At 48.4% G+C, this 25,353-nt stretch overlaps 1 protein-coding gene across 4 annotated transcripts in view; it reads right to left on the bottom strand.

Moving 5' to 3' along the window:
- Window positions 1-25,353, bottom strand: part of Ankrd6 (ankyrin repeat domain 6) — a 139,732-nt gene that overhangs the window by 32,411 nt on the left and 81,968 nt on the right. Inside the window, exons 1-3 of one of the 4 annotated variants that reach the window (XM_041667390.1) lie at window positions 22,215-22,804; window positions 18,265-18,519; window positions 2,956-3,054 (exon numbers count right to left, since the gene is read on the bottom strand). In XM_041667390.1, the coding sequence (XP_041523324.1) occupies window positions 2,956-3,054; window positions 18,265-18,384 (219 nt within the window). In that variant the 5' untranslated portion in view covers window positions 18,385-18,519; window positions 22,215-22,804. Of the gene's footprint in view, window positions 1-2,955; window positions 3,055-18,264; window positions 18,520-21,530; window positions 21,626-21,921; window positions 21,947-22,214; window positions 22,805-25,353 lie in introns of those variants that run through there. The other 3 variants (XM_041667392.1, XM_041667391.1, XM_041667389.1) reach the window with 3 other exon arrangements.

Here is a 25,353-nt window from a genome sequence, read left to right as displayed (position 1 = left end):
GGTGTCTCTGTGAGGTGGAGGCTGCCTTACTATGCAAGTTTAAGAGTGCAGCTTGAGGGCATCTGTTGAATGGATAACTGAGAGGAAGCAAAGGAAGACACTAGCCGCAGCAGCAACACTGCAGTTGGCATTCGGATCTGACATGCTGACTTGTCTGCAAACAGCACTCAGTATTCCTGAGCCATCAGTGTTTCTCACTCAAGAGCGTTGGGACTTAAGGTCTAAATCTTTGTCTGAAATACTTGTATTTCTATCTCCCTTGTAGTGAAAAGCATTGGGTGTTCCAAAGCCCAGCTCGTGGAAGAAGTCCCAGTCATGCACGGGTGGGACACACCCACTTTAAGAGGAAGACCCCAGAGTTGCAAGCAAACCTGCGGTAAGCAAGCCCTACACAGGTAGGCACGCGAAGCGGGGTGCTGACCTCTTCTCTTTCAGATCTTCTAGGGTCCTTCCTAGCCTTTCTTCTCTGCGTTCTCTTATTTTTGTCTTCCTTCATGCTCTTTACAGGGTCCTGGACTATTTCTGGGGTAGGAGTCACGTGATTACTCATTGACCAATCAGAGATGGCATTTGAGCTCCACTGAGCGTTGATAGGATTAGCGGGAAGCAAGACAGATACTGCTCTGGGAGCTGTGGGTTGAAACGCATAATAATCCCACTCCAGGCCACTGGAGGTCATTCTTGCTCTAATTCTCAGATATTCCCATGCCAGAAACAACAGTATCTGTAGAATATGAAGTTAGAATTGAATCTTCATAACATCAACATTCTGTTTCTACACAACTCCCAGATAGGGAACTGCTAACTCGACTCTCCCATAGTTAAGTTCCCCTCTTCTTTAGTGCTAATAAAGTGATTTCATACGTTTTTATGGATAGCTCAAAGACGATTGTCAATAGGCGTGGGACGCACACAGGTAAGAGCTGAGGATGGCAACAGTTCCGCCTTCTCCAGTATTCTTTCTATCTGTGGTTCTATGAAGAAGCAAGGTATGTGTTGTCTGTGTAGAGCAGGAAATGAGGGAAAAGACCCAATGACTCGATGAGGGAGGTGCTTTACCCAAACGCAGGGCTGGCTTTCCTTCGTGCGCTGTGAGAATTCTTGTCTTCTCTGCTTCCTTCCATATCTGAAACCTCAGCATGGTGTCTGCTGCATGAGACCACAGCGAGCCTCAGACCACAGTGAGGGTGTTTGGTTGGATGGGTTGGCAGGCCTGACTTTGTGACCTTGCCACGATAGCAAGCAAGAACCTTAATAATGCCGGGCGATGGTGGCGCCCGCCTTTAATCCCAGCACTCGGGAGGCAGAGGCAGGCGGATCTCTGTGAGTTCGAGACCAGCCTGAAAAACCAAAAAAAAAAAAAAAAAAAGAATCTTAATAATCAAAGAGAAGGCTAGAATATCCCAACATTCTTGCGCCAGCAGCTCGAGATCCCACCTTCCCTCTGACTATTTATTTTGCTCATCTCCCTTTATTTTCCTCCTGTCCTCTAAGGAGACGATATGGGTCAGGAATGTTATATTGATTATAGTGTAGAAAAATACAGTGTCATGACCAAGGTGAGAATCAACAGCTTAGAGCTAAGTCTGCATTTTTGAGAATAACACCCCTGGTGATCCCATACAGAGATTTATATGAGATGCTGATAACCCTCTGCTGGCCATGCATAAAACCAGTTTGTGTGCCTGCCTGTCCGCCTGCCTATATAGACAGATCTCATTTATCCAAGGCTAGCGAGTACAGGGTCTCATGTATGCAAGGCTAGCCTAAACAGACAGGACTCACGTATCCAAGGCTAGTCTCAAACTTGCTATATAACCAAGTCATCTGTGAATGTGTTTGTCAAATTTTAGGCTACTGTGTGGATTTGCAAGGAATATTCTAGGTAATGATATTGGAAGAAGTTGTGACAAGGCGAGACTCTGTGAGATGCTGCTTACACACAGGACTTTTACGTCTTAGAACTCTGGGACATCATGAGGGGGGCGGGCGGCACCGAAGAGCTGGCTCAATGATTAAGAGTAATTGCTGCTCTTTCAAAGGACCTGAATTTGATTCCCAGCACCCATATGGTGTTCACAACCACCTATAACTCCAGTTCTGGATCGATACCCTATTCTAGTCTGTGCAGGCACCAAGCAAGCAAAATACCCCAAATAAAATAATTTTTAAAAAAAGGAAAAAAAAAGGAGTTAACAGTTTCTGAAAATCATTTCCAAGCACATTTCCATACTGTTTCTTCCTGAAAACTCACTGGAGGGCAATTTACTCCGTCCCTCCTTGGAGACGCCACCTTCTCCAAGGACCCAAAAGAACAAGCTCTGTGCTGCGCAGTCCTACTTGGCCAAAGCTCACAGACTCAGACTGGATAGTCGATGCGGAAGGAGCCAGTGGGATTCCTCCCCCAACAACCTGGATGGACATCTCAGTGATGACGGGAGTCGGATGCCCTCACTAAGAGCACAGAACCACCAGCAAACTCTTTCAAGAGGCCTTGATCTTGCATAAGTCCCTTTCCCCCTTTTTAGTTGGGATGGAACTTCAAGCTACATGTACACTAAGGGAAGTTAAGACAAAGGAGGAGGATGGGTGTTAAGCCTCACCTTTTCTTCAGCAGTAAATTTGGCACACATCCAATGGGTCTTTCCCACACTCACTGTAAGAGAGAGTCCTCTGTCCTAAAACAGGACCTAGGCCAATGCCCTCAGACTCTGCACTCAGATGCTAATGGGGCAAAAAGAACCACAACCCAAGAGCCTCCTGCGAGCTCCTTCATTGCTGAGAATGGGCCCCAAGAACAGGGGCCAGGCGAGAGACAAAAGACACACAAACGAAACTTCTGGCAAGCATCTAGTACCCGCCCTGCTCACACCGCCAGCATCTGCACTGAGGGCCGTGACTGCAGACGAGTTCCTCTGCCAACCCTTCTCTGGAGGGAATGATGCTTCTACTTACATCATCCTGCAGGTCGAGGTCACAGCCAGCCTTCAGCAGAATCTGGACCACAGAGAGATGGCCCTTATTGGCAGCAAGGTGCAAGGGGGTCCGGCCATGCTGTTAATGCAAAGGAAACAGTTGGTTTCAGAACTAGATACACCAAGGGACAGGGCAGTAAGGCAAGAGGACATACCAGCTTTTCAGAACACCTCTGCCCCCTGCCTCTAACCCCAGCTGCCCCTCTGCTCTGGAAGGAGATTCTCAATGAATTTATTAGGAATTCAAGTTGCCTCTGTTAACTTTGACCAACTTTTACATCCTACACTTAAGTGGCAGAAGGTGGGGCTTCTCGTCCTCCCGGTCCCTCACTTGTGCTGATACCATGAAGCAGTAAAAGGCTGTGACAAACAAGTCTGACAGGACCATGGACAGGAGACAAAGAAGTGTCAAACCCATGGGCTCCTGAAGATAAAGTCATAGCCAAGTGGAGGTGGAAAAGGCTCTGCCTCTTTTAAAAAAACAGCTTTGAAAAGTATGAAAACTATGGTATATTAAGATCCACATATCTGCCAATTATTTTTATTTAAAAAATCAGAGACATTATTGCTGCTCCTGGGACCGCCTCCCAGATCTCTCCGTGGCTCCCGAGAACTAACCCTTCTTTCGAATCTGGCATTTATCTTTTCTTCGCCTGTAGTCACACTGTCACTCCCTGTCTCTGGCCAGGGGCAACATCCAGATTATTGTTTCAAACGATCTCAGGCACGTTAAGTAACAGGGGATCATTTAGCTTTTCTTTTCGGGATTCTGTTTGTTATTGGGTTTTGGTCCAACATTCTGTTCTGATGATGCTGCACACTGCTCAGGTTTCCTGCCGGCCACCCAGGTGTTCCCTGTGGGCGGCACCAAGATGGGCTCTTCAGTGCTGTCACCGAGTCACAGCGAGGACCGTTCCCTTCCCCGCAACCGTGTGAAGTTTGGGGGCACCCACGATGCGTGACACCCAAAAGAAAGTGCACTTTCCTGGGTGTCCTCGAGCTTCTGTCCAGGGAACTGACCTTGTCAAACTTCTAGTCTCCAGGCTCTCACAGAGACATCCTGATTTTCCTCAGGATTCTCTACGAAGAAAAGTTCAAGGGACTAAGGCATTTGAGAAAAGAGGGCTCACGGGGGCCTTGCATACGGCTTAGCCTCTCACTAAGACCCGCTGCCTTTATTGATATTCCAACGAGACAAGCATGTTATGACCTCGGTAAAGCAGCAGTCCGCCACGATAACCAACCATGGAGAAAAACAACAGACAAAATAAGGATCTTAATTCCTAGCCATGAAATCCAATCAAAACAGCAGAATGAGTCTGGAAAGAAAGAGGCCAGAACTTGCTTTAAAATTAGAATTCTTAATTAAGGGAGAAAGTTACTCCCAAGAATTAGGCTATAAAAACCCTTCACATAAAAAGGACAAGGTGAGAGATGAGATAAAGGGCTGACCTTTCTCCGCTCTTCACGGGTTACCTCGCCTTGGTCCTTTGGGTGAGATGTCCACAGTGCCCCAGACGGGGGAAAGTGACCGGGTTTCAATCACTGGGCCCAGGCTCAGGCCCCAACCGTCATCATGTGTCCTTGTGAATGACCTCATATCTCAACACTGACTAAGGGACCCTCATAAAATTCCCTACACGGTTTGTTGTGGGGGTGAGACGGGGGCGTACGTGCTGTGAGGACAGAGACACTGTCATCAAATACAAGTGCTCAAACAAGACAACAGAGCAGGGCAGGGGACAGGAGTGGGGGCTGCTGGGAAAGAAGTTAGACCCAGGGTCACGGACCAAGGAGCCATGGGGACAGTCCTGCCAGCACCCACCTTTTCCTGAAGGGTAAAGCAGATAAAAGTTTGTCCAAGTGAGCACAGGCAGAAGGAAGAAACACCACTGCGGCTCCTCTGTGGAGCCTAATGTTTGCGTGAAAGCTGGGCCCGAGGCTTCCTGTGGAATGGCCTCTGGGCAGCGTGCCAACATTGGGATTAGTGCCTCGTAGATAGGGCAGGTGATGACACAGCGCTCCACAGTGCCGGCTCCTTGACTTGGACGTCACAGTACCCAGAACTGTGAGAACCAAAGGCCTGATGCCTGAGCAGCCCGTCTACAGCGTCTGTTTCACATGCCTGAGCGCACCCAGAAACTACCAAACACAAACCATGGACTGCAGACAGATCCTAAGCCAGCGTCATCAGCGTCTTCCAGTTGAGAAGTAAAAGGCTAGGGTCACTGGAGCCAAATAGATCTCAGTCAGAGCCAACAATGCCTAGTGATTCTGGGTAGGACAATCACCTAACCCTGCTTTCTTCTCCGTCACACAGGAATGGACTCCTCACCCCATACCTGAGATAAAAATGAAATACAATCCTCCATCGTGAGTGGGTTTTCCTGCTGCCGTTGTCTGTCCTCAGCCCCCAAGCTAGCATATTCCCAATGGCTGTCCCCTGCCCCTTCCTTTACATATTACACACAAAGAGTGGTGAGCTATTTACATATGGGTCTGAGCTAGACCACAGGCTCTTGCTTCCAAGGCTCCTATTCGCCAGCCCCTCCTTGCAAGTCTGCTTACAGAGGCTTCCTCTCCAGGAACTGGCTGTTTTACTTTTCTGACCTTTAGATTGAACCCCAATTTCTCTCTCTGAGTTTTTATTACTTCTGCTCACCCAAGTAATGGTGACTCAGGACCATTTGAGAACCACAACCTACAAAAAAAGTAAAAGAAGATTCCCCACCCCCCGCAAAACCTCCCGAAGTTGGGGTGCTCAGGTCATGAACAACCGTAGTCACTAATTCACCCAGGCCTGCTTCTGCTTAGGAGTCCTGAGTCCTTCTTACTAAAGACCAGCAATGCGGCTTCGTGAGTGTCCCGCATGCTCTAACAGCACCTGAAGAGTTAGGTGCATGGGTATTGGCTGGTATTCAAGCATTCCAGCAACACAGCTTCACCCAGGGACATCCATGCACCCAGAGCCTCAGAGAGACCAGGGAGAAGTCAAAGGAACCAAACAGAAGTGACTAGACTCTGAAGACGGGTGGGGGGAGGGAAGCAATAGAATGGAGACTCATTGGCTCAAAGAAATGAAACAACTAAACCACTTTAACTGGGGACGCTGCAAGGACATGGATGGGTGTGTGTGGCCCGTCTGAGGTCAAACACTAGACGGGAAGAAATGAAGGGCAGAGCACCCTTTCCCCAGGAGAGGGCAAGAAACACTGCAGATCAGAATCATACTGCCCTTGCTGGAGGTGGACAGTGCCTCTGTGTAGTTATTCACAGCATCAAGGAAAGAGGAAGAGTGTGGCAAGAGAGTGTAAAACTCTTAAAGAAAGGGCGTGCACGTGTTAGCAACAGGACCTTCAGGTGGGGGAGGGGATGAGTCAGGGTCTGTGAGTGTGAGTGTTTGCTCCTCTGGAACCAGCCAGGTACTGGGAACTGAACCCGGGTCCTCTGGAAGTACAGCATCGGCTGATACACTCATTTAGTCCTTCATCAGTATCCGGAATGCAGGTTCCAGGGCCTCCCTCAGATACTCAAGACTCATCTATAAAATGGCATAGCACAGGCATAGGAGCCCCACACCCACTCTGGTCTACTGCAAACAGCAGTGTTTATTACATCAACGGTAGACACTATGTAGACAGTTGCTGGGATGTTAAGGGTACAAAAGAACGTTGTGTTCAGCACAGATTACAAAGGAATTTCTTTTTGTTGTTGTTTCTTGAGACAGGGTCTAACTATGTAACACTGGCTGGCCTGGAACTCACTATGGAGATCTGTTCTGCCTGTCTCTGCCTCCCAAGTACTGGAATTAAAGGTGTGTGTCACCATAGTCAGCTTCAATTTCTTTTGAATATTTCTCATGCCCTCTATCTCTTAAACTTTTTGTTTGTTTGTTTTGAGACAAGGTTTTTCTGTAGCTTTTGGTACCGGTCCTGGAACTAGCTCTTATAGACCAGGCTGGCCTCAAACTCACAGAGATCCGCCTGCCTCTGCCTCCCAAGTGCTGGGATTAAAGGCGTGCGCCACCACCACCTGGCTCTCTTAAACTTTTTATAAATACCCACCAACCACTAGCTGGCTGACTGCTGCTTTGGGACTCTTACAATGTGCCAATGATTGGTTTGCATTTGTACACAAAGATACAAGCATAAGGGAGGGCTTTAAAATTCTGACACTCAACAAGGCCACATGTAGAGTAGTTACAACCCATAGTCACAGCCACATTGGTTCGGCAGGTAAAGGTACTCGCCACGCAACCTGGCAACCTGAGTTGACCTCTGGAAAGGTGGGAGAAGAGGACCAACTCCGTAAAGTTACCTTGTTTATGTCACATGCACGCTGTGACACCCATTACCGCCCCTCAATATCACGCATACACACACAGGAAATAAATAAAAGCATTTAAAGACCTATTAGCCTATATACCCGGGAGCTTAGGACCTACATGATTTGGGGAAATTTCAGGGAACTTTATCTGGGTTACCAGACACTTAGATATGTAGAAAAGGCCTTCTGTGGAGTCTGCTGAAGCAACCAAACACCTGCGGCACTGACTAAACCCAGCGAAGGGTGATGCACGACTTCCTATCAGGCAGAAGCTGCTATCTCTAAGCCAGTATCTCTACCAGGCCTGCCCAGAGCTGGAGCGAAACAAGGTTGCCTCCATCCCCACTGAGAACCACAAGCTAAGGCCTGTACTGAGGGCAAGAGGCCAGAAAAGCCCATGAACAGGTCCACAAATTCCCTAGAGCAAGGGATTAGCAAGGAAGAGCACAGAAGAGACCAGAGACCAAATTCTGGATTTCTCTTCTTCAACAGCAACCTTTGATCACTAGGAGGCTGGAACCCATGTGGGTCCATCCCTAGGTCCTGAGGCTTGTTCTCCTCAGTCACAGCACAGCTCCTCCAAGGCCCAGGCAGAGGTTCACGCCAACCCCTTCATGCTAATTTTCCAGTATACCTCCCAATCTGAGCAGTCATCTCTCTTCCCTCCAGAAAGCATCTTCTGAGGGTGTCTACAAACCTTAGCTAGAAGCACATGTCCCCATGAAGTCTGCCTTATTAAAAGCCTCAGAAGAGTAAGTTGGTGCTTATGATTCTATTATTGAGCTTTTCTTATAAGGCAAGCCATATAAGAATTCATAGCACATACTGCAATTCCATAATTGATCCATGTGTTTCCTATTAAACGCATTGTTTTGAATTATGATATTCGGAATATCAGTATTTCATGATATTCACCAAGCTCTATAGCTTCCCCCCACAAGGAAAGTTCCTAGAGCAATTTGTATTCTCCCCCTGAATACCTGGGAACTCCTCAAGCCCAGCCACACCTCAGACTCGTTAAATCAAGTGTCTCCTGAACCACACCTGGGCACTGATACTTTTTAAGGCTGTTCACATGCTTCTACTGCCGTCGATACTGAGAACCACTGACCCAAAGGAACCACTGAGGACAATGAACTCCAGTGGGGACCTGGTCATCAATGCTGACCACAGCCACCATCAGCTGAGCCCCATCCTCCCCCTGGACCACCCTTTGTGTGCACAGTGCATGGATCACATCACTCCATTTATCAAAAGGAACCGATGGCTACTTCACAGTCAGGCAATGAAAGCCTGAGAAGGTTAATAAGCTGGCCAGGCTTGCAGAGAGGGAGGCTGTGATCCATTCTCTCCACCCTTAATAGGGGCTGTGAAAGACTTGAAAACAGGTAACAACGTCAAAGAGACAAGACGAGAGTGGCGGTCAGCAGGGGCTCCGGGAAGAGGACACAGGCGTTAGTCTCCAATACAGACAGAGTTTCAGTGTGAGGGATAGAGCAGTTCTGGAGATAGAGAGGAAGAGGGTGGACGTCACAGCCCTGAACTGTGTGCTGGGTACAGTGAGGCGGTAAGCTGCACGTGTATACCTTGTACAAAATCAGCGAGCCCGAGGCCACTTAGAGGTCCCACAGCAAACCACGATGTGACTCCAGATTATGGCCAAGCCCTCTACTGGCTCAAAGTAGGAGACAATGACGGTGATACACTCTGAAAGCCCTGTAGATACTGGCCAGTATTATACTAATAGGCAAATTTATTCTCACTTTATTAATAACCTACATATTTGAATTTTTCCACGTATCCTTTGAGCCAGTTGTCATATCTTAATGGTTTGTCATTAATACACTACGTAAAATATTGTATTTATTTATTATATATACAGTGTTCTGACTACATGTAGGCTTACACGCCAGAAGAGGGCACCAGATCTTATCATAGATGGTTGTGAGTCACCATGTGGTTGCTGGAAGAGCAGCCAGTGCTCCTAACCTCCAAGCCATCCCTCCAGCTCCAAAATCTTAACACTTTATTATAATTATTGCTCAGAACTACCACCATAAATCAATTCTCCCTAGTGATTTCTGGTGGCAATCCATAGAACGTGGTCATTCTCCAGGAATTCTGGGTATGGACCTGACCAGTGTCCATCGTCCCAGCCAAGACGATAATAAAGCTTGCTTCAAATTTGGCTCAAAAGTTGTGGTAGTGGTCTTAATTTCGCCTGGTGGGATTAATACCACTTCACAGTGCCACAGCTAGAGACCCAATGTTTCTATCACGGGCTTCTGGGGGACACTTGCCTAAAATGCAGCAAAGCCCTTCACCCTCAAAGCTGCTTTGGGTGAAAGACACCATGCCATTCAACTACAGCCACTTGTCTCTGGCAAAGCACAGCCAGACTTCCACCCAGAAAACGGGCATATACCCTATGTCTCTCCAGTTCCTGACCCTAAGCATCCCTAGTCCCTCCTCTCTTGCCCCTTTCACCTAGTGATCTCTACCCTGACCCTTTCTGCCACGCCTGCGTGATTTTACTTAGCCTTTGCAGATGTAAGAGATTTGCGATGATATCGTACTGGAACAGACCGAGCCCTTAATGCTTAAGGTAGCACAAATCACAGAGAGAAACCCGTGTGAAGACGAAGAGGGGATTGGGAGCTTCCCTTGTAAGTGCGGGACCACCAACTACCAGCAGCAAGAAGCTGGGCTAGTTCACCCCCAGGTTCAGACAGCGTAGCTTGACCTCACACTCCAGCCTCAGAGATGGGAAGGTAGTCATTCCCTTAGTCTGGGTGTCCCTGCCTGTGAGAGTGTGTTAGGGCAGCTACGGGAAGCCTGCACAATCTTGTGGAACATTAGTTTAACTATGTAAAGAATGTGTTACATTTGTTTACCTTGCTTGCATAAGGCACCAGATTGACCTAATAAAAAGCTAAACAGTCAATAGCTAGGCAGGAGGTTCAGGCAGGACTTCCGGGCAGAGAGAGGAAGTAGGAGGAGGAATCCAGGCTCTGGAAAGACAGAGGGAGAGAGGCAAATACCAGAGGACAGACAGACAGACAGACACAGAGGAAACAGGACATACAGAATAAAAGAAACATAGAAAGCCCTGAGGCAAAATGTAGATGAATAAAAACAGGTTAAATTAAGTTATAGAGCTAGCAGGACAAGCATAAGCTAAGGCCGAGCTTTCATAATTAATGATAAGTCTCCGTGTCATTATTTGACTGTTTAGTGGCCCAAAGAAAAATCCAAGTACACAATCTCTTACCCTAGCTCTGTCTCTTTACCCACTGATCCTTATTCCCAAAAGCTCTCTGCGGGTGAGCTGGTATGTCCCTTCAGTGGGATCATTATAATTTTAACAGTACATTTCTTGCTCCAGGAATTTTCTAGGAATTTGCTCAGTAGAGATCTTCTGTATCTGGTCTGTATCTGGAGGAGATATCCAAGTGTACACACTTCAGCAGACCATGCAGGATGGCAAACAATTGGCCTCCCAGGAAGCAACTGTTCAAATGGTTACGGTCTAGCCACATAGTGATGCAGAGCCTTTCCAAGAGACACCTAGCTCCACACCACAAAGCTCCGAAATAGCCCGGAATAGGTCATTATGGCGAGGATGGCCTACCTACAATTCTAAGTGATGAAGACCCGCTTTTACACGTGCAAATATGTTTGAAAACGCACAGAAGTATTTCCTGGTCCTGGGAGCAGGGCTTGAGGACAGGAAGAGGACACAGGGAAGAAAGGGAGGAAAGGGGAAGGGAAGTGGCAAGCTGACTGCTTGTGACATGCCAGGCATTACAGGCAGTGCTTTCTGTGGCCTCCGCACTCTCTCTCCTTGAGCCCCGCCACCCCCTATTCTAGGCACTGCTGTTACGAACAGCAGGAGATACAGATGCAGTGGACTGCTATCCTGCAGGGGTGTGACACCAAGGGAGGGTGAGAGTAAGGAGCTGGCAGAGGTCACATGGCTATAACTGGGGGCAAGGTCCGAAGCTAGGCTGGCATGTGGCCTCTGTGCCTCCTCTACTGTCTCTCCCAGGTCTTTTCTAGGTGACTTGACTTCATGTCACCTGCCGGCGACCTTTTATAGTGAAGACACACATGAAGGCACCCACAGAGCCCTCTTTCTTTAAGCAGCCCCCCAGCCCTCCTGAACATCACCCTTCCCCCTCAGGTCTACCCTCTGGCACTCTGGGACAACTCTATGCACAGCCTCCAGGAGATCAAGGGTTCTGCTTTGGTTTGGTTTGGTTGAGGCTCACTACACTAAGTTCAGAACGACCTGGTGCCCCTGATCTTTTTTTCTTTAATTGAAAACAAGATTTTTTTTCATATAATATATTCTGATAACAGTTTCTTCTCCCTCATCTCCTCTCACATCCTCCCCAATAGCCCACCTTTCTATTTTTCTTTCTCTTCAGAAAACAAACAGGCAAACAAACAAGAATAGGTAAAACAATCAGAGAAAAAAAAACAAAACAAGAAGCATGAGAAGCACATGTGCACACAGAAGCATGAGAAGCACATGTGCACACAGAAGCATGAGAAGCACATGTGCACACAGAAGCATGAGAAGCACATGTGCACACAGAAGCATGAGAAGCACATGTACACACAGAAGCATGAGAAGCACATGTGCACATACACACAGAAGCATGAGAAGCACATGTGCACATACACACAGAAGCATGAGAAGCACATGTGCACACAGAAGCATGAGAAGCACATGTGCACATACACACAGAAGCATGAGAAGCACATGTGCACACAGAAGCATGAGAAGCACATGTGCACATACACACAGAAGCATGAGAAGCACATGTGCACACAGAAGCATGAGAAGCACATGTGCACACAGAAGCATGAGAAGCACATGTGCACGTACACAGAAGCATGAGAAGCACATGTGCACACAGAAGCATGAGAAGTACATGTGCATGTATACACAGAAAGCTCATAAAAACCACATCTGAAACCATAATATATAAATAGATCAATAAGGTAAAAAAAAATGCCCAAAGTTTCACAAGATAAAAAAGACAAAACAAACCAAAACAAACAAAAAAACCTCCAAAAATATCATTGAGTTTATTTTCAGATGACCATCTACTGCTGGGCACGGGCCTGCCTTTTAGTGTGGTTTGTGTACCCTGTGAGATTCCGTTGGAGAGAACTAGTTCTTTCCTGTGGCTGTCAACTGGAGAGAGCTGCTGGGTTGGAGACGGTAGACAGGTCCATGCCCCTCTCAGCACTGGGACCCCTCCTGGTTTATCCGTGTGGTCCTGTGCACGCTGCCACACTGTGAGCTCATGTATGCATCGGGCCTGCTGACTCTTATCCCTTTCCTGCCTCCCCTTCTACAGAGGTCCCTGAGTCCTGAGGGCAGGGATTTGATGGAGATCCCATTTAGGGCTGAGTGTTCCAAGGTCTCTGACTCTCTGCACCTCGTCCAGTTGTAGAAGCCCTGATCTTTTGTTGCCACCTTCTGAGTGCTGGGGCCACAGGTGCACACCACTCTCACACAGCTGGTTCTGTTTCTTGTTATCTAAGTCCCTATTACTCAGGGCCAGTGACTGGTATTAAAGGCAGGCTTTGAGGGCCTGGCAGTGATGGCGCATGCCTTTAATCCCAGTACTCAGGAGGCAGAGGCAGGCAGATAGATCTCTGTGAGTTCGAGGCCAGCCTGGTCTACAAGAGGTAGTTCCAGGACAAATTCCAAAGCTACAGAGAAACCCTTGTTCTAAAAAACCAAAATGAAAAGCTTGTGAGCAACAAGCCAAGCCAAGACCTGGAATTCATAACTAAGAATAAGCCTCGGTGTGTGGTTTGAGAGCTAGGTGGTGGACCCTCCTCAAAAAGCCAAAATAGTAAAAAAAAAAAAAAAAAAAAAAATTTCAACACTTCTGACATAAGGTAACTCTGGAGATAATGTGATCATATATGAAGCCAAGGCTTTCTCAAAAGAAAATCCTACCTTTCTGTTTTGTTTTTTTTTTTACTTTTTTTTTTTTTTTTTTTTTGGTTTTTCGAGACAGGGTTTCTCTGTGGCTTTGGAGCCTGTCCTGGAACTAGCTCTGTAGACCAGGCTGGTCTCGAACTCACAGAGATCCGCCTACCTCTGCCTCCCGAGTGCTGGGATTAAAGGCGTGCGCCACCATCGCCCAGCTAATCCTACCTTTCTGTTCTCTAAAAAATATCTCCTATAGGCAACTATAGACATCAGGAAGAAATTCAGGAAGCAGGATGAGTGGCCTGCCCACTAAGAGGGTGGCAAGTTGAGGGACAATGGGAACCTAAAAGAAAACAGGATGGTATGGAATCACAGGCAGGGGTGCCACTCAATACAAAAGAGACCCTAAGAAGAGTGACAGGCTCCAGCTGGGGACATGCAGGTTTGGTCTGAAGCACTTAAAGCAATATCATGGGCCACAAAAATAGCCAGGAAAGCAGCTTCGAGTTTAAGGCCAAACAGTCACACTGTGAAATAGTTCCAGGCCAGTCAGAGAGACATTGTGAGACCTTGTCTCAAAACAAAAGAGAGTTCCAGGTGCTCAGGGTGGAACTGGGGAGTCAGCGTTTAACGGGGACATATAGCTTCCACTTGGAGAGGTGGGAAAAGATCTGGAAGTAAATGCTGGCAACAGCTGGGCATGGTGTGACTCCAAAGAACCACTGAAGCTCACACCTCCTACAAACAGTTAAGATGCAAACCTGTTCTTTTGTAAGTATTGCAAACAATTTAATTGACTCAATTTTAAAAATTAAACTGGTCAATCAATAGTATGCATATATTCTAAGAATGTGGAACCAAGTGGGTGGGAAGGAAACAGGGAGGAGATGTGTTTCTTCAAGAGAAACAAGAGGACTGAAGACATCCTGGGGCGATGGGAAGGGAGAGAGGCCCTTGGTCCTAGACCTTGTTCTCCTGTCCTGCTGGCAGAGTCAGGAAACCTCAGACACTAATCAGCGCCAAACTGCCCACCAAGGGCACGGTCTCCTAAAGCTATCGCAGACAGGGGTGTCAAGGGCAGTAAATAAAATGCTTGCCTAGTGCCAAAATGATGCACACCCTGGAATTTAGTGCTCTTCTCCCATTCCAAATCTCAAGAGCGCCTTCCAGAAAGCTCACAGTTTGCTTACAAAAGGAAAAAATCTTCAGCCTTTAAGCCTTGTTGTCAATTATATTCTGAGCCATGTAACTTAGAAAGCCACCGGATCATATACATGCCAGCTGTAAAGACCCCTGAGCACACGTCTCCCTCGAGACGCTCCCACACACTTGGGGATGTCTGATTCTTTCTCTGGTCATCATTCTGAGCACCCCTATGAGCTGAGGGTCCAGGCTGTAGGTTCTTTTAAAAAGCGTGTCCGCTTACTGGTGCATCCGAGAATCCTGCCTGTGATGAAGCCAGAACCCTGCCTTTGGTTTGTTCCCTTTAGGGAATGGAAATGCCTCAGTTCAAGTAGAGCAGCATGAACTATGACTGCTTTTTTTTTTAGGGTCTCTAGCAGGCACTGGAGAGATGACCTGGTGGTTAAGAACACTGGCTGCACTTCCAGAGGACTCAGGTTCAATTCCCAGCACCACACGGCAGCTCACAAACATCTGTAACTCCAGTTCCCAGGGTATCTGATGCCCCCTTCTGGCCTCTGTAGGCACTGCACAAAATGTAGTACACAGACACCGTGTACAGACACCCAACACTGCAATAGTACAGACACGCTTGCAGGCAAAACACCCACATGCACAGGATACTGTACTTGGACAGTTTTAAAATTCCTTGTGCATAAGTTTGACTGTGGTAAAGACATATGAAAACGACTCCTGGTTTATGGGGATTTGACTTACAACTCACACTGATACAAAAGTAACACATGCTCATGAGAAATCATTTTAAATCTTGACTTTTCCCCTTAAGGCTAGAAATATGCAGTCTGGCATCCTCTCGGGATGCTGGGCAAGCAACAGCAAGTCACATGATCAGAAAGATGGCAGAGGATACCACACGTACGTAGTGTTACTGAGCTGATATGTCTAGTAGGTTAGATGCAAGAAATGCATTTAGCGTTGCAGTATTTTTAATTTATGATGGGCTTATTGGGATGTAACTCTGTTATTAGTCAAAGATAAAGTGGATTTAAAAGTAAATGGTGACCAGGAACGGTGGCTATAACTGTAGTCCCCGAGTTTGGAAAACAAGAGGGCTGCCATGAATTCAAGGCCAGCCTAGGCTATAATAATGATTCGACATCTCTACAAACAATAGAATATAGGAAGCATTGGTGAAGAAGTAGAAAACAGGACCCTCAAACATTCTGGTGGGAATGTGAAATTGTAAGCCCTCTTTGAAAACAGGAATGGCATTTTCTTAGAGCCTTAAACAGATTTATCACGTGACTCAGCAAACCTCCCTGATATTCACCAACACAAAAGCAAACTCTGCCCACACAAAAGCATGGCTTTGGCAGCCATTTTCATAATAGCCCTAAACTAGAACCAACCGGAAACGTCCACTGACTGAAGGACAGTATAATGATCCTCCTCTACCCACCATCTCACTCTGTGTAATAACCATTGTCAATCACAGTCTGGAACGGCAAAGGGAAAATTCAAGAGAGAAAGAATTCTGAAGTCTGAAATTGCATCCTGTTCTGGGCCACACAACGAAAGCTCATGCTGTTTCTCTCCACCCACCAGGGACACGCATCCCTGCTTTGTCCAGTGTCTCCATGCTCTCCACCCTGCCTACCCGCAGTCCCTCGTTCATCAGATAGACTGTGGTGGTGTTGCGGTGCCTGTGTTGAAGGTATTGTTATCTCGCTCAGTGGTGCCAATGCACAACAATGACAACTGTATCTTAGTGTACTGATCCTTTATACACAGGATGTGTGTGTGTGGGGGGGTCTACTTCATTAATTGTGGCCATTCCCTTACCATGCCTAATTTATATCCTAAACTCTATTATAAACATCTGCACATAGGAAATAACATAGTAGGCATGGGGCTTGGTAGTATCAGGCATCCATGGGGGCTTCTGTAATATAGATATTACAATATAAAATCTATATCTACATAAGGGATAAGTATAGATATATGGATAAGGAATATCTATATATCTGTAATATAGATAAGGGAACCACTGGTTCTTACTGTGTGTTGCTGCTATTCAGCCATAAAAAGGGATGAAATATCATTCACTGCAACATGAATGACTCTTGTTGATACTATGCTCCATGAACGAAATCACGAAGGACACCACAGGCCACACATCTAGTTAGGGCTTCTATTGCTTAGACAAAACACCATGACCAAAAAGCAAGTTGGGGAAGCAAGGGGTTTATTTGGCTGATGCGTCCATATTGCTATTCATTATTGAAGGACATCAGGACAGGAACTCAAACAGGGCACAGTTCGGAGGTAGGAGCTGATGAACAGGCTGTGGAGGAGTGTTTGGAGGAGGTGGGACTGGCTTGCTCACATGGCTTGTTCAGCCTGCTTTCTTATAGAACTCAGGACCACTAGCCCAGGACCACAATGGGCTAGGCCCTCCCCCATCAAGCACTAATTAAGAAAATGCCCTACAGACTTGCCCACAACCCAATCGTATGGAGGCATTATCCCAATAGACGTTCCCTCCTTTGATGACTCTAGCTGGTGTCGAGTTGGCATAAAACTATCCAGGACAGCATGTAGTTCCATTTCTATGTAATAACCAAGAAAAGAAGACTCATAAATGAAAAGGAGACTCATAGTTGCCTGAGCTGGGGATAGGGACATAGTGAATGGATATATAGTCTTTTACCGGACGACAAAGTTTTCTAAAATCAGAATATGGCTGTATTGCTCAGGCTGCCATAACAGAAATTTATTCCCCAGAAGGAAGTCCAAGACTAGAGCACGCACACGGCTGGGTCCTGGTGAATTCCATCTCTAGCTTGCTGAGCACAGCTCTCACCGGGTGCTCGAAGGGCAGGAACCCAAATGCACAGAGTGACTGAGACGGACAAATGACCAACATCCGGCCCAGGAGAAAGAGATATTAACAGACGATACCACAGGAAACTCTAAGGCCATGTCTCCATCTGCACAGCTCTCTCTCTGGGGTGGATGGCAGGAGAGCTTCAGACTGGGGCACCATGGATATAAGGTGCATTTATGCCTTCAGTTTCCTAATCTCCAAAATGAGGGTGAGAACAGAATATTCGCCAGGAGGCTTTACAGTCCTCACAGCAACCAGCAGCTGGATTAAGCTTGCACCAGCACTTCAACTACGCAGGGCCTGACACATTTTGTGGTTTATTTCTTGCTTATTTTTGATACTATCTATGTAGCCCAGGCTATCTTCAAACTTACGTTCCTCTCCCTCCCTAATGCTGGCACAACCACACCTGGCCAGGACCTACTTTTCTTTGGATTTTGCTATAAAATCGCCTTCAACCAAATGTTCCCTGATCTGCCATTGTATTGCTGGTTGATGACGTATGAGCAACGTCATGCAAAGCCCACATGAAAACAGTGCCCACAACAGACACGGCAGTCATCTGGTCCAATCTGTCAGATAAGGACAATGAGACGAGGGGCAGGGGCTTCCTGACCAAAGGTTGGTCTACGTTGCTAGAAGGCCTGCCTAACATGATTACCAACCCTCACCCCACCCCAGCTCACTGTTTAGTCAGTCTCTGTGTAGGAACTTCTCCAAAGAAATATCTTGCCTACTGGCTATAAAGATAGATGGGGGAAAGTCCCATGTGACTTTAAAGACTGTCAAATGCAAATTACAAACGCTCCATTTGAAAGATGACAACGGAAATGTTTTCAATGCTTCCTGTTTCTTCCCAAGCCTCCATCTCTTTACCAAAGCCAGTTCTTTTAAAGACTATGAACCAAACAACAGTTCTGCAGACCAGAGGTGAGCTATTCCCAGAGAATCGCTATGGCATTTTTCCTTGTTACCTTGGTAACCGCTACCTTGGCACCCTTGTTGATGAGCTGAACCACATTCTCCGCTTGGCCTTTGTATGCAGCTATGAGCAGGCGTTCTGAAAGCGCAGCGACCGCATCCTGCTGGCTCATGAATCAGTAGAGAAAGGGGTTCTCAGGAAAGCAGGGGATCAGCTCCACGTGCAGCCTCTGGCTAGGACTGGAGTCCACAGGGAAAGATGCTCAGAATCATGGGGCATGCCTTGGTTACTACTCCATCTTCAGGTCCTGGGGGGGGGGGGTCACAAAACAAAGCGGCCATCAGTGCCACTCAGCACACAAGGACAGACAGACACACCTCTGCTGACCGCAGGGCTTTCTTCTGGGTGCACAGCACAGGGGAGGGAACCTAGAGAGACAGGACATCAAAAGCATGTTTCCACAGCGATCAGAGTGTGTCAATCTCTCCACTTCCTCCCTCCTCAGGACCATTCTCCACAGCATAGGCAGAGCTGGGAGGTTGCATTTTTACCAGGGAGAAGGAGGCCTGATATAACACAGGGCTGGAGGGAGGGAAGGTGGGGAGAATGATGTAATTAATTGTTTTTAACTTTAAAAAAGAGGCCTGATATGATTCCCTACACACCTCCTGGTCATTTACATAACAACATGTACTGTGAATGACCAGTCTTAGCCTTGTGGACCTGGTTCCTGTGAATCCACCATGGCTAGCAGGCACTCGGAGACCATGGTAGGCAGGGTGTCTCTTTGAGGAAACCTCCCCCCAAGCCCCGACACACACACACACACACACACATACACACACACACACACACACACAGTGCACGTGATTTTCTCCATCCTTTCCTTTCTGGAAATGGTGCAGCCTTCTGAGTTCTGGAGCCAGGAGCTCAGATGGAGTTCTGAGAACAGACCCAGGCCGACTCCAGTTCCAAAATGATGAAACACTCCACCTTGTGAGGAAAATGACGCCCCTAAAGGTGCAGCCAGCTCTAGCACTATCGTTTAGGGTCACCTCCTCCACAAACACCTCACATGCCCTTGCTAAATTGGAGGAAAATCAATGGCCACTAAACCACTGGGGACAAAGCCTTCCGGTGTGCAGTGGGCTGGAGGCAGTAACTACAAACTTAAGCTCTCCTTTCATGAAAGGACCAAGTAGCTGTGGGCATATTCTTAGAACAAGCCAAGTCGGGGTACTGACTTCAGTTCTGCGGCAGGAGGGGGAGGAAGGACGTCTTTGCATTTTAAAATATGTTTATAGTTGTCACGGAGATGGCTCAACAGGTATAGGCACTTGCAGCAAAGCCTGAAGCCCTGGGCTCAGTCCCCTGCACCTGCCTGCTCCCTGCCCCTCCCCGCCCCCATACCGCAGAAAATGCTGCAGCAAAGGTCCACTCTTCAACCCAACACTGGATCATGCTTTGGTGTTCAGGAATCTACGGGCATCTTTCATAAGTGCTTCCAGTAACTTGATGATCACTTTTATCTCAGCTCACATGACCCTTGGGAGGCTGGGGTAGAGTCCCATATGCAGAACAGACACCAACCAACTCCATTCCCACAGCAGCAGGGAGTGAAATGGTATTTCATTATAAGAAATCTAGCCAGTTGTAAACACTGTAATTTTAGAACGATAATTCTTACCTACCCCCAATTCTTTATTACCACATTTCATGTTGTTCTCCATCTGTTGCCCCAGATATGGGCAAAAGATAATCAGGAAAGAGAGAGAAACCTGGCAAGCCCAGTCTGCTCTTGCTCACCAGGTCACCGGAAGTACAAGTCTGGAGAGGGTGATGCCAGGAAGCACAGCGCCCCAGCTAGTTGGCCCTGAGATCCTGAGATGTGCATTTCCCTTCCTGTGCTGGGCATCGAGCCCAGGGCCTGTCACATGCCAGGCAAGTATGCTATCACAAAGTTACATCCCCTGCCCAATGAAAGTACAGAGTTAAGACTCAGCAGTGAGAGAAACAGCTAGAAATGCCTTTGGAAGGGCCCAAAGTCACATGACTATATTTGGGGCTTTATCTCCTGCCTGCACACACACATACACACACGCACACGCACACACATGCACACACACACACACGCATTGTCTTTATCAACATGGGGTGTACTGTTTCTTCTTCTGCAGGTGGGCTGTGTTCCATTCACACACATTGCTCCGATTTGCTGCTCCTTCGGGTCAAATACTAGAACATCACTCTTTGCCAAATGCAGGAAAACGCACGGCATTAGCCGCCAGTTCCCCTAAGATCTCCCTCCCACCTGCGAGTCCCTCCCCTTTGCACCCCCTTCCCTTCATCTACCTGTTTGCTCTCTCTGCACTTGGCTCCATTTCCACCTGTCCCTTCCAGCACCTTTCCCACACAGGACATCTGAGTCCGAGACAGCCTACTTCATACACAGCTATCCTCATTGCTGAGTCCCACCCGGTCTACTCCAAAGCCTGCTGGAAAAGGTGAGCCTCTCACCTGCACGGTCCCTGCCACCAGCCCCACAACCACAGCGATGCAGCCCCCTTAGCAACAGACACAAGGCCCAACCGGCTTCTGCTAAATGGATTACTACTCCCTCCCAGCCACCGGTCTCATGCAACAGATGACGCCCCCCAGACAATGAAACTAAAGCCAGAAGTTCTTGTGGTTACAGCTGCAGGCTGAGATAGCTCTGCTTAGATAACAACTGGGTAAAGAGCCCTTTGCAAGTCCAGCCACCATCGCTGTTTTGTTTTCAAATCAAAACACCCCATTGGTGAGAAAATATTGACCAGCTAGCAATGCCATTTTATTTTTTGCTTTTCTGTGGCAGCTACATAAGAATCCTTTATACCTCTGCCCCAGGAAACCACCACTACACCTGCAGGACAGTGGTCATTCACAACAGATCTTGGATACGCCCTGTCACCCCCCAGCATGCTGGCACAGGAAACTGCCTGCAGGATCAGCGGCAGAAACACCACCCTGGGTTATCAGCTCCTATCTGCAGCTAACACCATCCCCTCACGCTTGGACTTCTCAAAGTCATTCTCAGTGTCGATGCTGGGATCACCTCACTGTGAGGACCTACGCCAGCAGGTGCTGAGGCTGCTCTGTTTCCTGTTTCTCCTCACGACCTCGCGTGGAGTTAGAGGATGCTTTCCTCCCTGTCTGGGAACCAGCAAACTAGGCCAGATGGAGGCAGGCAGAGGTAGGGAGGGCTGGAGAGCACCCAGGAGAGGAAGGAAACAGAAGGGTGTGACCAGCCTGCAGGCTGAGTTAGTCTTCACTGCTAACCTGTTGGGTGCCCTGGCTGTCACACCTTTGGCCTCTCATTAAATCCCAGCCTCCTCTTCTATTCCGTAGTCATCCTTCAAGATAGCCTTGCTGCTGGAAGGGAGTCTGTCTGCCTCACAGCTGTCAATCACAGCCTCTGTCACGGTGTGCATTCTCACAGTGCTCCAGAGGGAAAAGCTTAAAGGCAAACTTGCTGCCGGGTCTTCAGGCAGGAAGGAAGCAGCCACACAGTCGGCCCACAGAGAGCACAACACACGCAGGTGGGGGCGGACTCCAGGGACCCCCTGCCTCCTTTCCTCCCAGCCCTATCCCTTCTGCATGCATTGCTCCCTAGTCTGCAGTTCCTTTTGTGTCTCATCACCGGGGTCAGAGGATTCCACAGATGCTCTACCTGTGAGGCGATAGTTGTTTGTTTTCCTGTTTTGCTTCACACGGCAAAGAGTCTACGAGGTTGGATTCTGCTGCTTTATTGCAGATTTACAACCAACTCTCCCGGTGCCAGTCAATATCTGAAAGCCGCTACGTTTAGTCTCCTCCCAATGCACTAACTCCTCTAAACGAGCCCTTCTAAGAAAAGTCCTAGCCAGGCTTTGTGCAGCACACCGCGATCAGGCCATCAGAGCCGTGGTTGGAGAGCACACATAGTTAGAATAACTAGCTTTTCCCACCGGAGGGATTACTCACACATGGGGCTGTCCTCCGTGTTCTTTCTGAAATGCTGTCAATTCTCTCCTGGTGGGATTCTAAGCTTCCCAGGGCTGCCGCTCCGGAGGCTCAGGGATTTACCCACAGCAATTATAAGCCTTCTTCCTTAGCCTCCTTGGCCGCGATGCTAGCTGCATCACCAGACTATTAAGGCATCCATTCGGCTCCAGATGCTGCTCTATTGTCACTGTTCTGATTGCTGTGAGACCGCTCTCTCTTAGGAGCAGAGGACCTGTAGCCCTGCCGACAAGTCAGGGAGCCGTTCCCAGCCAAGGCGAGCGCTTCAGATGGATAAGCCGATGATGAAGCAGCAAAGTTTGCAGCCTGCCGTGAAGAGGGGCCCACAGGCAGGGGCGAGAGGATCACCGACTGTCCTCACGGATATGACTGCAGAAATGCTGGCATCCTGCGCAGCAACCCAGACACAGCTGCTGGAGCAGAGTCCCGTACGGGGACTGCGGCGTCTGCAGAGCAGACAGGGTCTGGCAGGGTGGCCACTGAGATGTCAGTAAACGCAGTCTGCTCAGAAACTCCTCCACAGTGCACGCAAGGGAGCAGGGTGGGGAGGTGGAGGGCCGAGGCCCCTCTGAAGCAGATGATGCGTGATGCCCCCTTTCTAGGCGTCGCAGGTGAGCCTCCCTGCCTACTTCCTCAAGCACCAGCAGCCAGGACAGTAGAGAGTTTGTGTGAAAATAGGATCAGTGGCTCTAGAGGTAGGAGAAGAGCTTGGTCAACAACACTTCTGACTGCCATTCTGCCCCACACCTTCTCCCTATCCCTCCCCCCCCCCCCCCAGGACAGCAGCCCCTGTGGCCATGGGGCTGGGATCCTGCTTCAGTCTTTTGGCACAGAAAGATGAGACCATGGACTCTGGCCTACACACTGCACAAATGTGGAAATATACCAGGGAAACAATTGCCAGGAGACGATAGCAGCATCTTCCCCTTTTCTTCTGGACTAGATAGTTTTTCATCTTAGTTCACCCAAACCCAATCATTCCTTTCCTACTGCAGTCACCACTGAGGACCAAGTGAGATTACAGCAAAGATGAACACAGCTGGATCCCGACTTTGAAGAAACCAATACCGGGCCACCCTTAGGTCACAATGAAGACCCAAAAGACCAGGTGCCAGAAACAGACCAATGCAACCAGTTTAAAGTCCATTGTCTCAAAGATCTGTAACAGTTTCTCCTCCTCCTAATAGCTATGCTCATAGCAGAGGTCTTCAGTATAAGCACAGGAACAGAGGTACAGGGACAGCTGTACAGGGGTAGGTGTACAGGGGCAGGTGTACAGGGACAGGTGTGCAGGGGCAGGTGTACAGGGGCAGGTGTACAGAAACAGGTGTGCAGGTGTATAGGGACAGAGGTACAGGGACAGGTGTACAGGGGCAGGTGTACAGGGACAGGTGTACAGGTGTATAGGGACAGAGGTACAGGGACAGCTGTACAGGGGCAGGTGTACAGAAACAGGTGTGCAGGTGTATAGGGACAGAGGTACAGGGGCAGCTGTACAGGGGCAGGTGTACAGAAACAGCTGTACAGGGGCAGGTGTACAGAAACAGGTGTGCAGGTGTATAGGGACAGAGGTACAGGGACAGGTGTACAAGGGCAGGTGTACAGAAACAGCTGTACAGGGGCAGGTGTACAGAAACAGGTGTGCAGGTGTATAGGGACAGAGGTACAGGGACAGGTGTACAAGGGCAGGTGTACAGGGACAGGTGTACAGGGGCAGGTGTACAGGGGCAGGTGTACAGGGACAGCTGTACGGGGCAGGTGTACAGAAACAGCTGTACAGGGGCAGGTGTACAGAAACAGCTGTACAGGGGCAGGTATACAAAAACAGCTGTACAGGGGCAGGTGTACAGAAACAGGTGTGCAGGGGCAGGTGTACAGAAACAGGTGTGCAGGTGTATAGGGACAGAGGTACAGGGACAGGTGTACAGAAACAGGTGTGCAGGTGTATAGGGACAGAGGTACAGGGACAGGTGTACAAGGGCAGGTGTACAGGGACAGGTGTACAAGGGCAGTTGTACAGGGACAGGTGTACAGGGACAGAGGTACAGGGACAGGTGTACAGGGACAGGTGTACAGGGACAGGTGTACAGGGACAGGTTACAGGAGCAGGTGTACAGGGGCAGGTGTATAGAAACAGGTGTACTGGGGCAGGTGTAGAGGGACAGAGGTACAGGGGCAGGTGTACAGGGGCAGGTGTACAAGGACAGGTGTACAGGGGCAGGTGTACAGGGACAGAGGTACAGGGACAGGTGTACTGCTCACAGAAGGTGATTAGTATAAAGGGGGAAAGAGCAGGGCAGAAACGCCACTCCTAGCAAGCCTCATCTCACCCCACCATTGCAGAACAAGAGGGACAATTATTTCTTGAGCCATTTCAAGGACAGGCAGAATGTGACAGTTACTGAATCAAGGAGCCACCTTGGCAGGAGACACAAGCTGTTGCTATAAGTTGGGTGACATATGTACATTGTCCAGGAAACCCGTGTCACATGACTCCACTAAAAATAAATAAATAAATAAAAAACCAAAAAAACAAAAAAAAAATCATTACCTTGGTGGGCCAAAGCTGTACTATTGGGCAAAGCCGTAGCTGGCCCGGCATGCTTTTCTCCTGAAGGACGATTGCTTACTGGCTAGACCACCAGCATCTCCCAACTGGGGCTGTGCTTGCCCGTCGCATAACAAATGACACGACCTGTGCTCAAAATTCAGCCCATTGCCATCCCCACAGACACCGTCTACCACGGCGAACAAAATGCCATCCTCCACCTGCCAGTCTCTGCAGGTTCTGGTGATGGACTAATCCTTAAGCCTCACTGTAACTGTCACCGAAAATAAGTGTCAATTAATGAGAAAATAATGGGGAGCATTGAGCCGATGGGATGCTGTTGCTATAGAAGAGACTCCAAAAAATCGGAAGAGTTAAATGTACTTTCTTTCCCTTGATCTCCCTCGCCTCGCTGAAAGGCCACGGGACATGTGGACAGAATAGCCACCTGCGGTGAGGGAAAGGACTCCATGAGAAACTGAATCCTCTTGATCTAAACCTTCTGGGCCCTAGAAGAAACTTCAGTCTATGGGGTGTGAGGGTGGCCCAAGT

Source organism: Microtus oregoni, unplaced genomic scaffold (genome assembly GCF_018167655.1).
Source record: "Microtus oregoni isolate MIOR12 unplaced genomic scaffold, Mior012 000017F_ref0000208, whole genome shotgun sequence".
Classification (NCBI taxonomy): domain Eukaryota; kingdom Metazoa; phylum Chordata; class Mammalia; order Rodentia; family Cricetidae; genus Microtus; species Microtus oregoni.
The sequence above is the reverse complement of the archived record's forward strand: the minus strand, read 5'-3'. Positions and strand labels throughout refer to the sequence as shown.